At 47.4% G+C, this 18,842-nt stretch overlaps 1 protein-coding gene across 1 annotated transcript in view; it reads left to right on the top strand.

Annotated features, from left to right (window-relative positions):
• The window catches only part of STAG1 (STAG1 cohesin complex component), a 393,382-nt gene that overhangs the window by 309,251 nt on the left and 65,289 nt on the right, over positions 1-18,842 (top strand). The window contains exon 25 of the mRNA XM_065411120.1: positions 18,067-18,241. Coding sequence (XP_065267192.1) covers positions 18,067-18,241 — 175 coding nt within the window. The remainder of the gene's footprint in view (positions 1-18,066; positions 18,242-18,842) is intronic.

Here is an 18,842-nt window from a genome sequence, read left to right as displayed (position 1 = left end):
AGTCGCTTGGTGATGTCATACAGCTGTTTCATATTACCATTGTATGCTGCCTGCTCCGCTTCTGCTGCCAGTCCATCCACATAATCTCTCTTATCCTTCCTAATATTCCTCTTCACTACTCTATGGGCTTCAGCATACTCTTTTTGCGCTTTAGCCTTTGCTGCTCTAGTCCTGCTGTTAACTACTGCCTTCTTCTTCTTTCTATCTTCTATCTTAGTCAAGGTCTCAGCTGTGATCCACTCTTTCTGCTGGTATTTCTTAATTCCAAGCACTTCCTGACATGCTGATCTAAGTGTCTCTCTCACTTTCTGCCATCTATTGGGTACACTGTCTTCCTCTTCCTCAGACCGATCCTGTAGTACTGAAAACTTATTCTTCAGCGTCAGTCCAAAATCTTCCTTGATCTTATGATCCTTCAAAAGGCTGATGTTGTACTTCGCTCTTCTATCTAACACGTCTATCCAATTCTTCTTCAGCTTCAGCTTCAATCTGGCCACCACTAAGTGATGGTCGGACGCTACGTATGCTCCTCTTCTAACTCTTAAGTCCTGCATAGATCTTCTGAACTTCTTGCTAATACAGACGTGATCGATCTGGTTTTCTATCGTGCCTGCTGGCGATACCCAGGTACTCTTGTGGATCCGCTTGTGAGGAAAGATGCTACCTCCTATGACCAGGTTGTTAAGTGCACACAGATCCACAAATCTCTCTCCATTCTCACTCATCTCTCCCAGAGCGTGGGTCCCCATGACTTGTTCATATCCTGTGTTGTCAGGTCCAATTTTGGCATTAAAATCTCCCATAAGGATGGTAATGTCTTTGTCTGGGAGAATCTCTAATATTTTCTGAAGTCTGTTGTAAAAATAGTCTTTGTCCCCCCTCTTCACTGTCATTGGTTGGAGCATAGCACTGTACAACATTCATCTTTATCCTCTTCATTTTAGTTCTGAAGGATGCTGTGATGATCCTGGAACCATGTGCCTCCCAACCAATCAGTGCTCTCTCTGCCTGCTTGGACAACATGAAGCCTACTCCCTGTGTGTGGGGTGCGTCGCTCTCTTCATGTCCGGAATACAGCAACAGCTCTCCTGTCAACAGTCGTCTCTGTCCAGCTTGCGTCCATCTTGTCTCGCTAATGCCTAGTAGGGTCAGGTTGTTGCTCCTCATCTCTGCTGCGACCTGCGCCGTCTTTCTTGACTCGTACATGGTCCTCACGTTCCATGTACCGATGGTAATCCTCCTGGTTGCAAGAAGGGTAATCGGCTTGGTGGCTTCCTCACGACTTTCACCACCCAGCGTCATGCGTCTTCGAGTTGAAGACCCTTCTTTTCCAGGCTAAAAGTCTCTGTTATCTCTATTGTTGGCGTTTCTGTAGCAAGTTGATTTTTTACGGGGTGGAGTTGCTAGCCCCACGCCCAACCCTCCTCCTTTATCCTGACTTGGGATAGGCAGATGGCCCCAAAGGACCTCTCTGGTGGAGTTAGAGGGTACATTACAGATGCATTTTTGCTGGTTTAGAGCAGAGGCCTGCTGTAGTCCTTCTCACCAATTCCACTCATCCCCATGATGATCAAAAAGATCCAAGCCCCATCAGTCTTGTCATCTTAGTGGTGCCAGCATAGATAAAACAATTCTGGTTTTCAGACTTGCTGGAACAGTCAGTGTACTTTTATTACCATCTTCTAGCATCCCCAGACCTGCTAACAAAACAGAATGGACTGACCCAGGAATCTCTCCATCTAACAGCTTCAGACATGGATCTCTGATGACCAATGATTTCATTTGCTCTGGGTGGTACAGGGTATACTATTACAGAAAAGGAAACCTACCACCACGAAATTGTATGCACAAACATAGAGCTGATAGCATTTAGTGTGACTCAGCACCAGTCCCTCAGCTCTTTGACTGTCTCTTGGCCCACATGTTCTCTGGGCTTTTGGTCTCTTCAGTCATGTTCCATCTATCAGACATCTTGGCCTGTCATATTCCTTGGGACAGATTCAAATTATCTACTGTCTCTAGATTCATGAAGGATCAACTTAAATGCCACTCACCAGTGGACCTGAAACTAGTCCTCACAAAGCTGTGGGGATATCCTTTCAAACCCCTAAGAAGTACACCTTTCAATACCCACCTCTAAAAACACTTCACTGTGACTATCAGCTGCACCAGAAGAGTGAGTGAGCTTCAGGCATTAATGGCTGGATTTCCCTTAGAGTCAGAGATTTTAAGGCCAGACCTTGACTGTCATCTAGTCTGACCTGTTTCATAACACAGCCATAGTTTTCACACATTGTGTTCCTGTATTTAGCCCAACAACTTGTGATTGAATAAGACCATGCCTTATAGAAATATATCCAGTCTTGATAAAGCTCTAGATGATGGAGAATTCAATACAATTGTTAAGCTGTTTCAGTGATTAATTACCCTCACTGCTAAAATGTGTATCTTATTTCTAGTTTGAAATTTGTAATCTTTGAATTCCAGGCTGGATCTTTTGATATCATTGTTTTCTACTTTGAAGAGCCATCTATGATCAGGTATTTTCCCTATGTAGGTACTTATATACTGTGATTAAGTCACTTCAGATCGTCTCTTTGGTAAATTAAATAGATTGAGATCCTTTAATCTCTCATTTCAAGGCACATTTTCCAAGCCTCAAATCATTCTTGTGGCTTGTCTCTGAATCTTCTCCAGTGTTTCAACTTCCTTTTTAAAAGTGTGGGCATCAGAACCGAACACAGTTACATAATATTCTAGTAGTAGTCTCACCAGTTCCATATACAGTGATCATGCCACCTCTCCACTCCCACTGGATAGTCCCCATTTATTATTTCCAAGGATTGTGTTACCTATTTTGCCCACTGCATTGCACTGAGAGTTCATGTTCAGCCGGTTCTCTTAGATTACCTCAAAGCCCTTTTCAGAGTCTCCGCTTTCCAGAATACAGTCCCCTATCCTGTAAGTGTGACTACATTCTTGTTCCTAGATGTAGGACCATACATTTGAGCATATTTGTTGTTTAATTGCATCTAGATTACCAAGCAATCCAGATCACTCTATATAGTGACCTTGTCTTATAATTATTTACCACTCCACTAAACTTTATCAGCAATGATTTTATACTTTCTTCTAGTGCTCATTGAAAAAATACTCCACAGTGTTGGACCAAGAACCAATCCCTGGAGGACCCCAATAGAAACACCCACACTAACTGATGATTCTTCATTAACAATTATATTTGGGATTTCCACATAAACCAGAGTCTCTCAATGCCAGTATAGTTCTCTAAACCACATCCCCCTTGTGACAGAGCACTGACGACTGACAGATGGGTCAGCACTGTGATCACTGTATCCTCAGTTAGTTCCCTTAGAGATGGGTGATTGAACAATTAGCTAATCAAAAGCAGAGGCTGGATTTAAAAACTAATTAGCTCTCAGATGGCTAACCTGATAAAAGTTAGGAAGGAAGTGTTACAAAATAGGAGAGGACATGGCTAGTTGAGCCTGGAATGAAAGCGATCCCTAGAGGGGGAGATCTCTTTTCCTCCTAGGGCCCTGGGAAAGAGGGGTTGAAAGGATTTAAAACTGTGATGTTTCACTGTACTGGTGTTGGAAGGATTTAGAATAAAATACAGACTGAACACTAAAAGAAAGTGGGTCTGAGCAGTTTCTGGGGCATCAGAGGACCGGGACAGAGCGTTGCCCCATCACATCCCCCAGAGAAGAGTAAGGCAAATGGCTTATATGTTAAAATGGAAGTTAACTTCTATGTAAATCTTTTACATATGTAAGAAATCCCTCAGATTATTTGTGTGCTATGGAGAGCAATGTCAAGAGAATGTCAATTCTCTCCAAAGGCTCTCTAAGTGGATTACAGTGTGTATTGAATTGTGCTATACTCTGGCTAACCTTACAGCTCCTTTAGGCCTTACAGCATACCCCACCAGCACTATTCACTGGGGGCCTTATTCAACAAAGCATTTCAGCATTGTTTAAGTCCATCTCTATCCAGCAAAGCACATTTGCATGTGCTTAACTTTAACCACAATCTTTAGTTCAGTTGAAGTCAATAGGATTTAACCACATACATAAGTAGTGAGCTACTTAAATCTCGAAGAAATCACACATTATTTGTGGGTTGGTCACAGCATAAATAGCAAATTTTGCAGATGTGTTCCTACAGTGTGTGTATATATACAACAAGTATTGTGTTGTACTACAATTACATTTGTAAGTTGACCTGGATAAAGGAGTCTGCTAAATCAGGGGTTCTCAAACTTTTTTCTGGGGCCCCCTTTGAAAATATTTCAGGCTGTGATGACCCCCCACAAAAAAAAGTATTGTATCCCCCCCCACACACACACACCATTCCACCTTTACTTCTGAATTGCTGCTGGCAGTGGCACTGCCCTCAGAGTTGGGCACCTAACCAGCAGCTGCCGCTCTCTGGCTGCCCAGCTCTGAAGGCAGCGCAGAAGTAAGGGTGGCAATACCGTGTTCCACCAACAATAGCCAAATTTCATGGGGAGACCAGATTTCATGGTCTGTTACGCTTCTTTCATGACCATGAATTTGGTAGGGCCCTGTACGCAAGTTCTGCACTGAATAGGGATGGTCTGTTGAACTGGGGCTTGGATTTGGCTTCCTGCTTGGAAACAGCAGAGCTGTTTTAGTCTCTTTTCAGCCGAGTATCAGAGGGGTAGCCGTGTTAGTCTGTATCCACAAAAACAATGAGGAGTCTGGTGGCACCTTAAAGACTGAGATTTATTTGGGCATAAGCTTTTGTGGGTAAAAACCTCACTTCTTCAGATGCATGGAGTGAAAATTACAGACACAGGCATAAATATACTTGCACATGAAGAGAAGGGAGTTACCTTATAAGTGGAGAACTAGTGTTGACAAGGCCAATTCATTCAGGGTGGATGTGGTCCACTCCCAATAATTGATGAGGAGGTGTCAATACCAAGGGAGGGGAAATTGCCTTTGTAGTAAGCCAGCCGCTCCCAGTCCCTATTCAAGCCCAAATTAATGGTGTTAAGTTTGCAAATGAATTGTTGCTCTGCAGTTTCTCTTTGAAGTCTGTTTTTGAAGCAAGGCCTTGTCAACACTGGTTCTCCGCGTGTAGGGTAACTCCCTTCTCTTTTTTACCAACGAAAGCTTATGCCCAAATAAATCTGTTAGTCTTTAAGGTGCCACCGGACTCTTCGTTGTTTTCAGCTGAGAACTCTTCAACCCACTTTCCCCTGGGAAGTATGCCTTCCAGATTGCCTTGAGTAGGACCATACAGAGATTTCCAGAGAAAGAAAGATTACTAACCTGTAAGTGCTGCTGTTCTAGGAACATCTGTGTTTATTCAAACTACCCACCAATATTCCCTTCTTCCTTAGGTTCTCTATTTATTCTTAGACCCTGAGATTGAGGAGAAAGGAACAGAGGTGGTTGAAAAGCTGCACTCCCTTATAGACGCTCAGGTGCTGAATGTTCACAGGCACCACACGGCACTTATGCAAAGTAGAGTTACTAACTGTGTAAGCTGCTGGAGCATGGGCAGCCTGCCTAGTGGGTAGAGCAGGACCTTATCTGGTCGTTGCGGTGGCAGTTCAGAGTAGTGGTGGGCGTAGATCCAGGAGTCAGGGACTGGCTGAGGGTGAAGCTGGAATAAGGGTTGAGGAGCCAAGCCAAGGGTCAGAACCAGGGTCATGATCAGGACACCAAGCTGAAGGGTAAGTTGAACTCAGGGTCAAGAAGCCAAGCCAAAAATTGGAACCGGAGTCAGGATCAGGAACAAGGCAGGGAGTGTAAGGCCTGGTCTACACTACGGGGTTAGGTCGAATTTAGCCGTGTTAGGTCGATTTAAAAATGAATGCGTCCACACAACCAACCCTGTTCCGTCGACCTAAAGTGCTCTTAAAATCGACTTCTGTACTCCTCCCTGGCGAGGGGAGTAGCACTAAAATCAACTTTGCTGGGTCAAATTTGGGGTAGTGCGGATGCAAATCGACGGTATTGACCTCCAGGAGCTATCCCAGAGTGCTCCATTCTGACCGCTCTGGACAGCATTTTGAACTCCGATGCACTAGCCAGGTACACAGGAAAAGCCCCAGGAACTTTTGAATTTAATTTCCTGTTTGGTCAGCATGGTGAACTCAGCAGCACAGGTGACCATGCAGTCCCCCCAGAATCGTAGAGCGTACAATGTTTCTGCACTCCCCCATCATCTCCATCCCTGAGGTTACCGCAAATTAGAAGGTGAAAAAAACGCACTCTCGATGACATGTTTTCCGAGCTCATGCAGTCCTCCCGCACTGATAGGGCACAGCTTACTGCATGGAGCCATTCAGTGGCATAGGCCAGGAAAGAATTAAGTGAGCGCGAAGAGCGGAGGCAGGACACGATGCTGAGGCTAATGGGGGAGCAAACAGACATGATGAAGCGTCTGTTGGGGGAGCAAATGGACATAATGAAGTGTCTGTTGGAGCTGCAGGAAAGCCAACAAGAGCACAGACCCCCGCTGCATCCACTGTATAACCACCTACCCTCCTCCCGATGTTCCATAGCCTCCTCACCCAGACGCCCAAGAACACGGGGGGGGGGGGGAGGCTCCGGGCACCCAGCCACTCCACTCCAGAGGATGGCCCAAGCAACAGAAGGCTGTCATTCAAACAGTTTGATTTTTAGTGTGGCTACAATAAGCTATGTGGCCTTGTCCTTCCCTTCTCCCCCACCCCACCCGGGCTACCTTGTCCGTTATCTCATTTTTAAAAAAAAAATTAATAAAGAAAGAATGCATGGTTTCAAAACAATCGTTACTTTATTTCGAAGGGGGGAGGATGGTTGGCTTACAGGGAATTAAAATCAACAAAGGGGGCATCAAGGAGAAACACACACAACTGTCACACCGAAGCCTGGCCAGTCATGACACTGGTTTTCAAAACCTCTCTGATGCGCAGCGTGCCTTGCTGTGCTCTTCTAATCGCCCTGGTGTCTGGCTGCTCAAAATCGGACACCAGGCAATTTGCCCCAACCTCCCACCCCGCCCTAAATGTCTCCACCTTACTCTCACAGATATTATGGAGCACACAGCAAGCAGCAATAATGGGAATGTTGTTTGCGCTGAGGTCTGACCAACAGCACCAGTGAGCTTTTAAATGTCCAAAGGCACATTCTACCATCATTCTGCACTTGCTCAGCCTATAGTTGAACTGCTCCTTACTACTGTCCAGGCTTCATGAACGGATCCCCCGAGATCGTCACTGGGAAGCAGGAGAGCAGAGTTCTTCTTCGAGTGATTGCTCCTGTATATTCCACAGTAGGTGTGCGTGCTCACCACGTGCACCGGTGCCGGAAGTTTTTCCCTTAGCAGCATCCGTAGTGGGGGAGCACCGCTGCGACCCCTGGAGTGGCGCCAACATATCGCGCCATAAAGGGGGCTGCGTGCTCCCCCCACCCTCGGTTCCTTCTTGCCGCCAGTGAAGGTAGTCGGAACTTTGTGCTCCAGCTTTGCTGCAGCATTTCTAGCCTTAGTGGTATTTCCTCATCCCGAAGGTGAAGGGCGGGCTTCGGCCCATCCTCGATCTGCGAGGATCTGAAGCTCAACCAGTTCTTGGTTCGTTACAAATTCCGCATGGTGTCCCTAGCCTCTATTATTCCCTCCCTAGACCCGGGGGATTGGTTTGCAGCGCTGGACCTCCAGGATGCGTACTTCCATGCGTGGCTTTCCGCCAGCGCTTACAAGGGGAAGTGGTCAGAGTCCTCACGGACAATACCACCACAATGTATTACATCAACAGGCAAGGGGGCACGCGCTCCAAGGCCTTATGCCAGGAAGCCCAGCTCCTGTGGGAGTTCTGTATAGCCCACAACATCCTCCTCCGAGCGTTCCACCTACCCGGTGAGAGCAACACGCTCGCAGATTGCCTGACCAGGGTGTTCTGACAACAACACGAGTGGTCCCTGCACAGGGAGGTGGCAGAATGGATCTTCCTTCAGTGGGGTACTCCCGAGGTAGACCTATTCGCCACCGCCCAGAACCACCTGTGTCTCAGGTTCTGCTCCAGGGTGATAGAAGGCGATGGGGTCATGACGGACGCGTTCCTGCTCAATTGGTCGGGGCCCCTGATGTACGCCTTCCTGCCCTTCACCCTCATAGGCAGGGTCCTACAGAAGGTGAAGTCAGACAGGGCGAGGATTATCCTGATAGCCCCGGATTGGGCCCGTCAACATTGGTACGGGACCTTACTGCAACTCTTGGCGGCCCCCCCTCACAGGTCGTCTCCTCCATCCCAACCTGGCCCCGCTCCACCTGACAGCATGGCTGCTCCGTGGCTAGATGCGGAGGAGGGGAGGTGTACCGAGGCTGTTAGACGGGTCCTGCTTGAAAGCAGGAAGCCGTCCACACGGAGGGCCTACCTGGCTAAGTGGTATCGGTTCTCCTCATGGGCGAGGGAGAGAGGTTCCTCCCCCGCGTCCGCTCCGCTCCAGCTGGTCCTGGACTACCTCCTGTCCCTTAGGACCCAAGGGCTGGCTCCCTCCTCGATCAGGGTGCACCTGGCGGCCATTTCGGCCTTCCACCCTCCGGTGGTGGGACAGTCGGTGTTCTCCCACCACATGACTTCCAGGTTTTTAAAGGGGTTGGACAGAGCGTCCCCTTATGCTAGATCCTCGGTTCCTCCTTGGGACCTGAACCTGGTGCTGTCACACCTCACAGGACCTCCCTTTGAACACTTGGCCACTTGCTCCTGGTCCCACTTATCTGAGAAAGTGGTGTTTTTGGTGGCTATCACCTCAGCCAGCAGGGTTTCGGAGCTTAGGGCGCTGACCTCGGATCCCCCGTACACTGTCTTCCATAAGGGGAAGGTCCAGCTTCGCCCGCACCCGGCCTTCCTGCCGAAGGTGGTCTCGGCGTTTCATATGGACCAGGACATTTTCCTGCCAGTCCTGTGTCCTAAGCCCCATTCCTCCAATGAGGAACGACGCCTACACATGCTAGATGTGCGTAGAGCGCTGGCCTTTTACTTAGATCGAACAAGGCCATTCCGGAAATCCCCTCAGCTTTTCGTTGCTACGGCCAAGCGCATGAGGGGGCAATCGGTTTCCACCCAGCGGATCTCCCGCTGGATCACCTCGTGCATTCGCACCTGTTACAACCTGGCAGGGGTTCCCCCACCTCCTATTGTTAAGGCTCTGTCCTACTGCAACATCTGCTGCCAGCAGCACCCAGGTGGACCAGTACGAATCCCCCGAGCTCGTCGCTGGGGAGCAGGAGAGCAGAGTTGCAGCGGAAGTGGTGGATGACGACGGTTAGCAGTCCTACTGCACCATCTGCAAAGGCAAGGAGCTGCTGCTGTGTAGCAATGCCAGCTGCTGCAGGTGCTTCTGTGTCGAATGGTTGGAGGTCCGGGTAGGGCAAGGTACCTTGGCCAAGGCAAAAGAGCAAGAGTCCTGGAGCTGTTATATGTGTCAACCACAGAAGTGCTATGGGGTGTTACAGCGCCGACCGGACTGGAATGTACGGCTGCAAGACTTCTTCACCAGCGACAAAGGACAGGAATATGATGCACCTAAAATCTAAAAAGGCCCACACATTTCCCAGAGTCACTACCCTTGATAACAGAACGTCAATGATTGCATTGGCTACTTGGCTCACAGCAGCCCCCACAGTAGACTTGCCCACAACAGGAGCGGTGACAGTGAGCTGAGCGGGCTCCATGCTTGCCGTGGTATGGCATCTGCACAGGTAACCCAGGAAAAAAGGCGCAAAACGATTGTCTGCCGTTGCTTTCACGGAGGGAGGGGTGACTGATGACATGTGCCCAAAACGACCCGCGACAATGTTTTTGCCCCATCAGACATTGGGAGCTTAACCCAGAATTCCAATGGGCGGTGGAGACTGCAGGAACTGTGGGATAGCTACCCACAGTGCACCGCTCCGTAAGTCAATGCTAGCCACAGTAGTGAGGACGCACTCCGCCGACTTAATGCGCTTAGTGTGGACATACGCAATCGACTGTATAAAATCGATTTCTAAAAATCAACTTCTATAAAATCGACCTAATTTTGTAGTGTAGACATACCCAAAGACTAGACTGGAGAGGATAGGGGGTTGGGCTGGAACAAGGGCTGGAGGCAGGACCAGGGAAAGCCCAGCTCTGGGTGTGGTACGCACTGAGCAGCCACTATGTTGCTGTCGCTGTAAGGCTGCTGGCTCCCCTGCCCAATCAGGAAGCAAGGCCATTTGGAGAAGGCTCATTGGGCCCGCTGGGCTTGCTGATTTGCCTAGCGATCAGTCAGGGAGCCAGCTGTGCTCCTGACTGCCCCTTTTTTTAGAGGACCTTCTAGGGGCCCTGGTCTTCGTTCGTTGGAGTTTCGCTGATGAAATTTCTATAACAGAAAGAAAAGGGGTGTGGATGTTTTCTGTGGTCTCCCAGGATTGCCTCTCCAGCCTGTACCCCTTTCAGTCCACTAGGTATTGGAGCTTACCCTGATCCATCAGGAATCAAAGATTTGATGAACCTCATACTCTTCCTGCCTTGGACCGTTATGGGTGATTGTGGTGGATCCATCTGATTGGGAAAGGGATTGTTGATTGATTTTAGATGGGAGAAATGAAAGATGGGGTGGCTTTTGAGGGTCTCCAGGAGCTGGAGTTTGAAGATCACTGGATTTATTTTCTGGGTGGTCTGAAAAGGCTAGAGATAATTGTAGTTGAGCTTGGCAGAGGGATGGGATGACTTTAAATTCTGGGCTGGAAGCCAGACCTTATTACCTACATTTAAATCCAGGGCAATATGACAATGGTGATTGGTATAGGACTTAGAAGACTCCTTGGCAGCAACCAAATGCTCTGTAAGCTCTGATGAATTTGTTGAAGATGGAGGACCAAGTCCATGGCTGTCAAAACAGAAGGGGCCTTCTGATAGTTCAGGCTGAAAATGAGGGAGAAAATCAAAATATGCAAAGAATGGGCTTTGCTGGGTGGAGGCATGGATTGTATTATTATAAGCAAATTTGGCTAGGCATACTGGGGGAATCCAATCATCTTGGTAAAAATTCAAGAAACAGCAGGGTCACAGACACCCCACCCAGTTCCATTGTTTGGTTGACGCTTTTGGTCTGGCTGTCAGTCTGAAGGTGGTAGACAGTTGAGATGAGGGGTTTGATGCCAAGAAGACAGAGGAATTCCTGTCAGAACCAGGAGACAAATTGGGCGCCCCAATCAGAAATGATGTGTTCTGATCGTGCCATGGCACGCCAGAAGACATGTTCCAAAAAGAGCTGTGCCATTTCATGGCCTGATTGAAGGGTACGATAGGGATGAAATGGGCCATTTTTGTCAGGAGGTCCACAATTGTCAGGACCACCAAGTGCTTTTGGGAGTGGGACAACTCCACAATGAAGTCCATTGAGAGGGTGGACCATGGGCGTGGAGGCACGTGAAGGGGCAAGAGAAGGCCCAGTGGTCTTATGTGCTGTTTTTCATTGTGGGTACAGAGATCACACATCCTAACATAGTCCTTGATGTCTTTTCATTAGTTTGGCATCAGAAATACCTGGAAATCAGATTCTTAAACTAGTCAAAATATCCTGACATGGGGAAGTCATGGCACAATCTCAATATTTGTAGTTGGGGGTCTCCTTCAGGAGTGTAATGGTGATCCCTATGGTAGAGGAGGCCTTGCTGTAGATGGAAGCTTGACCCCAGGGAGGCACTGGGGTTTTCCAGGGACTGGCAGATTGGTGCCACAGATGGGTCAATGAGGAGCAGATGATGGTCATTAGATGGCCTTTGCCTGTCCCTCTCATGAAATAGGAGGGTTTGATAATGGTGATCAGAGCTTTCTCCTCTACTTTGTAGTGCTCGTTCTTGTGGGACAAGGGCATCTGCCTTCCCAATTTTAGTCCCTGGGTGTAGGTGACTATAAAATTGAATCTGGATAGAAAAAATGCACAGCAGATCTGGCGTTGGTTTAACCATCAGGCTGTCTGTAAGTATTCTAATTTTTTGTGATCAGTCAAAACTTGGACAGGAGTGTGGGCCCTTTCAAGGAGGTAATGCCACTCCTCGAAGACAGCCCACATGGCCAGGAGTTCCTTGTCTCATATGTCATAGTTTTTCTCCATGGGGATCAATTTCCAGGAGAAAATGGTGCAGAGGTGAAGTAGCTGGCGGGAATCTGCAAATTGGGAATGAACTGCACCTATTGCAAAATCTGAGGCATCAGTTTCAATGATTAAGGCCTGAGTGGGTTCAAATGGGGGTGGATGTGAAGGGTCTTTTCATGTGATCGAATGCAGCCTGTGTGTCAGTGGACCAGGTGAATCTGGCCCTCCTCCTTGAGGAGGGACATTAAGGACACGACCAGACTGGAAAACCCCTTAATGAATCGCCTATCAAAATTTGCAAAACTCAGGAATCGGTGTGTCCGACACACATTTGAGGGTGCCTTCCAATGTGATCGCCACTACCTAGCAGGGATCCATGGCGAGCCCTGCTGGAGAGATGATGTAACCCAGGAGTAGGCAACCTATGGCACGTGTGCCGAAGGTGGCACACAAGCTGATTTTCAGTGGCACTCACACTGCCCGGGTCCTGGCCACCGGTCCGGGGGGCTCTGCATTTTAATTTAATTTTAAATGAAGCTTCTGAAACATTTTGAAACCTTATTTACTTTACATACAACAATTGTTTAGTTATATATTATAGACTTATAGAAAGAGACCTTCTAAAAAGGTTAAAATGTATTTCTGGCACGCAAAACCGTAAATTAGAGTGAATAAATGAAGACTCAGCACACCACTTCTGAAAGGTTGCCGACCCCTGATGTAACCCAAGAACTACACCGTCTCCTTGTCAAATTCACACTTCACAGGCTTGGCATAGAGTTGATTGTGTAGCAAAGCCAATCTAGAATATGTACATGATGGTCATGGAGCTCTTGATTTTTCAGAGAAGATGAGAATGTTGTCTATATAGATGGACCGTGCCAGCTAGGAAGGTGGAGTGACAAATAAATTTCTTCCATAGGTTTTCCTCTAGGTAATTCCAGAAAGGCCTGTAGGTCTGGCTCAGAGAGAGTGTAAATGCCTCCAAAGAGAACCTCCACTCCCCAGATGGAGTTCGATAAGGTAGTTATAACTGTGGTGCAGTGGTAGGGTGTCCATCTTCTGTGTGTTGAACACCTTGGGGAACTCCAGGTATTTGACAGGAATCTTAGGTGTGGTTGGGCCCACTGTTTGTGTCTCTGGGAGTCTTGGGGGTTGGAGCGCACCATAGAGTGTGGTCAAATGAGGACGGGGCTCAGGCAGCATTCTCATTGGCACTGCAGGGAGCAGAAGAGCACTGTCCTTGATTGCCAGCAAATTAGGGAGTCACGGGCAATGAGCCACAGGGCACCAACAACAACTGGTAAATGCAGGGCATGGACCACCCTGAACTACATGATTTCCTGGTGGCTGCTGCTGGTGGTAATCTCTGTGGGCACCATCTCATACATGATGGGCCCTAAAGAGAGGGGTGACCCTTCATTGGTCTCAACAAACTGAGTAGAGTCTTTGTGGGAGGTAGGAATCAGATGATTTTTGACAATTTCTTGGTTGACACAGTTACCAGATGTGCCTGAATCAACAAATGCCTCCAATCAGAGGTCAGGCATCACGGAGTGCCAGAGGGGAGGGGAAGACGAGTGATGTGCTGGTTAGGGATTCTCAAGATTCCAGCAAAGTGGCAGCAGAGTGGCTTACTGTGAGGTGAAGTGAAACACTGCCCCAGCCCCGCCCCCCCCCCCTCCCCCCACTGGGATTGGGTTCTGGCATTTCCCAACCTGGAGGGGTTTTGATTCTTGGCTGAGCACCATGCTGCAAAATGCTTGGATTCCTCGCAGTACAAACAGAATCCTAGAGCCCAGCACCGGTACTTGATCGACCTGCATCACCTTGGGGTCCATTGGATTACCCAGAGTTTCAAATGACAGAGAGGTCCAGTTTGATGAGGGTCAGGGGCTGCACTTTTTTTCGTGCCCTTGTTCAGTTAGCCAGTTATCAATCCTAATGCACAGCTTGATCAGGGCCCCCTAAGGTACATGGGGGTTCTACCTGAGCGAATTCATCTTTAAAAGGATCATTGAGTCCTTGCTGGAAGTGATTTCGTTGCACGACCTCATCCCAGCAGGGATCGGCTGCCAGGCATTGAAACATGGCTGCCTATCTGACGATAGGCTGGAACCCCTGTCAGAGGGCTTGGAGTGCAGCTTCTGCAGTGCGCTCTCTGTTAGGGTCATCAAAAATACTCAAGAAGAGGGTTAGACGCCTCCAATAGTGGGAGGCCTATACCAGGGCCTCTCTGGTAAGCAGGCTAATCACAAGTCCTACTTAGGAACGATCTGTGGGGTATGATAGCAGTCGCAGTGTGAAGAGCAGGTGACATTAATTTGAAAAAACCCAGAATTGGGACAGTCTCCAATGAAATTGTCAGATAGGGGGACCTTGGGCTCTCAGGTAGCAGGTGTGAGGGTTGGGAGCTCACAGGCACCATCCTGGCGTGTATACCTGAGCCTGAAGGACTGCATTCTGTTCTCAAAGTGTGACTCTCCCTACTTCTGGTCCTTGTGGACTGTTAAAACTGTAAGCTGCCAGGGTGTGGGCGGCCTTCTTAGGGTGGAGTGGGACCTTATTTGGTGGTTGCAGTGGCAGTTTGGAATAGTGTTGAGCGTCCATCTAGGAGTCAGGTATCAGCAGAGAGTGAAGCCAGAATCAGGGTTGAGGAGCCAAGCCAAGGGTAAGAACCAGAGTCAGGAGCAGGGCTGGGAGCCAAAGACTAGACTGGAGCTGGGGTGAAAGCTGGAACAAGGGCTGGAGGCAGGAGCAGGGCACAAGCACAGCTGGGGGTGTGGTACGCACTGAGCTACTGCTCTACTTCTGCCACTTCAAGGCTCATGTAGCGGGCCGCAAGCTCTTCTGCCCAATCAGGAAGCATGGTCATTTGGAGAAGGCTCATTGTGCTCAGCTGAGCTTGCTGGGTTGCCTAGTGATGAAGCTGGGAGCCAGCTGTGCTCCTGACACTAATAACTGAGGATAAGATTTAGTCATGGTATTTTTAGTAAAAGTCATGGACAGGTCACGAGAAATAAAAAATTCACAGCCCATGACCTCTCCATGACTTTTACTAAAAATACCCATGACTAAATCTCTGCTCCTGGGCCCCACTGCTCTGGGGGGCCCCTGCTCCAGGGGTGGGGGCTGATTGCCCCTGGTGGCCCACTACTCCGAGGCCCCAGGGGACCACTCTCCCGATGACCCCTGGGACTGCTGCTGCTCAGGTGGTCCTCGTGGTCACCCTCGGAACTGATGCTGGGTGCTCCCCGGGGCCTCTGCTCTGGCCACTCCCAGGACCACTGCTGCTGGGGCACTCCCCGGGACTGCTTCGCGGGTGCTTCCCGGGGCCAGCTGCCCAGGGACATTCCAGCAGCAGCCGATGTGGCTGGCCCCATGGCCGCTCCAGCAGCGACTGGCCGCGGAGTGCCCGAGCAGTTGGCCCCAGGGTCAGCCACACTGGCTGCTGCAGCTGTAGAATTCACGGAGGTCGTGGAAAGTCACGGAATCAGTGACAGAATCGCAGCCTTACTAATAACTAACCTCCCCTCCTTTTGTTCCAGGGAATCAATGCCTAAAAAAGCAGTAAATGCATATATCATTGGCAAGCCGGCATATTCAAGAACATGTGAAGTTCAGTTTTGTTCTAGAACTGTCATCTTCTGCAGCCAACTTCAAACAGTTTTTATCTAGAAGATTTAGGGCAACAACATAGATATCTATTACAAAGAATTATGGCTGAGACTCAGGCTTACAGCAAGAATCAAGGATTTGCTTAGTTAGCAGTGTTTTTTTTTATCCTTTTCCCAGACTAGTGCCTTAACTCATCCATTCCCTCATAATTTATTTCATTTTGGGTGTCATTCTAGTTTTTCTACCTAATTTTTTTAGAGGCAACTTATCCCTCTCATTATTTTAGTTTTGATGTAATTCTTTGAACCAATTGTGACGGGTTGGATCACAGAAACCCCTTTAGGACTGCCACCTGATGTCCCTAGACTAGCTCTGAGCCCGTTTTCCCTGCCAGCTTGGGACTTCAGTACCTTGCCTTGTTTGAGCCAGACATGCTTGCCTGCTGCAAACACAGATCCAAGTCTGAACCACATTCCCCACAAGCTGCAGGCTTAACTGAAACAGCTTAAGAAGTGCTCCTGTCTCCAGCTCTCAGATGCCCAGCTCCCAATGGGGTCCAAACCCCAAATAAATCCATTTTACCCTGTATAAAGCTTATGCAGGGTAAACTCATAAATTGTTCGCCCTCTATAACACTGACAGAGAGATATGCACAGCTGTTTGCCCCCCCCCCCCAGGTATTAATACTTAGTCTGGGTTAAATAATAAGTAAAAAGTGATTTTATTAAATATAAAAAGTAGGATTTAAGTGGTTCCAAGTAATAACAGACAACAAAATAAATTACCAAGCAAAATAAAATAAAACATGCAAGTCTAAGCCTAATACAGTAAAAACTAAATGCAGGTAAATCTCCCCCTCAGAGATGTTCTAATAAGCCTCTTTTACAGACTAGACTTCCTCCTAGTCTAGGTCCAGCAATCCCTCACACCCCTGTAGTTACTGTCCTATGTTCCAGTTTCTTTCAGACATCTCCTGGGGTGGAGAGGCTATCTTTTGTGCCAGCTGAAGACCAAATGGAGTGGTTTTCAGGGGCATTTAGTCTCTCTTTTGTGGGTGGAAACCCCTCTCTCCCCCTGTGCAGAATCCAGCTACAATATGGAGTTTTGGTGTCACATGGGCAAATCACATCTCCATGCATGACTCCGTTTTCTACAGGAGTTCCCAGGAAAGCTCAGATGTGGATTGGTGTCTTATCAAGGTCCATTGTTAGCTTAAGTGTTTCTTGACTGGGCACTTACTGAGAATAGTTTTTTCTCAAGAAGCTGACCAAATGCTTCACTGAGGCTACTTAAAATCAAACAAGTACATAGCCAATATTCATAACTTCGAATACAAAAATGATACATGCATACAAATAGGATGAATATATTTAGTAGATCATAACCTTTGCAGAAATATGTTACATGGCATATCTAGCATAAAACATATTCCAGTTATGTCATATTTACACTCATAAGTATATTCCTATAAAGCATTATGGGGTGCAACGTCACACCAACGTACATTCTATCTTTTATCTCAGGTTTCCCCTGTTGTAGCATCTTAACTTTAGGGGGGCAGTGCAGTCTAGTGGATAGAACTCTAGACTGGAACTCAAGTGACTTGGACTCACTGCCTGCTGGGTGACCCCGAGCAAGTCATTTCAACTCTGTGTACCACAGTTTCCCCATCTGTAAAATAATACTTGCCTTTGTTGCAAACACTTTAAGAACTATGGATGAAAATCTAGGTATTATTATGGTTACTTCACTGTTGCATATTTTACTGAAATCCTCCGGGAGCTATAGAGTGTCAGAGTAGGGATCTGTCACAGTATGTATCTCTGCAGAAGAGGTAATTACCTGCTGCCTACTCATCTCTGCAAATGAGCATGTGCAACTTCCATGGATTTCAAGGAAAACTGGGCACTTTTGATCTTTTGTTCTTGTAAGATAAACAACTGTGATAGATCTTCACTCACTAACCCACCCATTCATCTCAGTGTTGGAAGTTTTGTTAACTCTCATTTTCCTTTTTCCAATTCTAATTTGTTTGTTTCAGTAATAAAGAACTGGCAGTTCAAGGTAGTGGGGGTCCACCTGATGCCACTGGAAAGCTGGCAAACAGTATCCTGTCAGAAGTCAAAGGTGTAAAACTTAAGAGTTATAGAAGTTCCCTGTGATCTTCTTCACAAAGCATGGACCCAAGAGTATCAAATTATCACAACTCTGCATTGTTACAGAAGGGCAATTACCAGTTAGTGGTGGGAAAATGTCTAGAAATTATATAAACAGCATATTTATATTTTTAAATTATCTTGACCCTTATGGGTTAACTGAATGCAGTAACTTTGTGTTTCAGGCTTTCATGCTGCTCTGTGATCTCTTGATGATTTTTAGCCACCAGCTGATGACTGGAGGTAGAGAGGGTCTTCAACCTTTGGTGTTCAATCCAGACTCTGGGCTCCAGTCTGAACTCCTTAGCTTTGTGATGGACCATGTCTTCATTGACCAAGATGATGAGAACCAGAGCATGGGTATGTTTAGCCATCACATTTTGTACTTGTCCTCTCTCACCTGACACACAAGACTGTCAGGAAAAAATACAAATCTGTGCACCTAAATGTATCATATGAAGTTCTTGTTTTTGCCTCTTGCTTTCTTTGGAGATAAATGTTGGTACATGATCAGTAGTCCTGCACACCTTTACAACAGATAACAATGTTATAAAATGAAAGTTCATAGAGCATTTTCATTCAGAGGATGGGGGAGAGTATAAATTGCCATGGCATACACCTGTAATAGCATTCTTCCTTCATTGTTGTAATTTTTTTTAATGCATCTATGTTCAAGACCAGATACCTTTCTGGAAGATGCACTTTAGTCAAACATAAGTTATTAGGCTCAATCCAGGGTGAAATTTAATGGCCTTTGATTTAAAGAAGGTCGGACTAGATGGTCCTTTCTTGGCTATAAACTCAATAAATCTATGAAAAAGTGGTCCCTTCCCTAAATAGTTCACAGTCTAAGTACATGGTGAGAGATAACAGGTGGTGCAAGAAGCAGCTAGCAAGGAGAGCACAAGGTGAGACGATTACAATTAGCGTAATAAACAGCAGTCACAGCACATCAGAGCCT

The sequence above is a fragment of the Emys orbicularis genome, chromosome 9, assembly GCF_028017835.1.
Source record: "Emys orbicularis isolate rEmyOrb1 chromosome 9, rEmyOrb1.hap1, whole genome shotgun sequence".
Lineage (NCBI taxonomy): Eukaryota > Metazoa > Chordata > Testudines > Emydidae > Emys > Emys orbicularis.
Note: the sequence above shows the minus strand (reverse complement) of the source record. Positions and strands in the feature narration are given on the sequence as shown.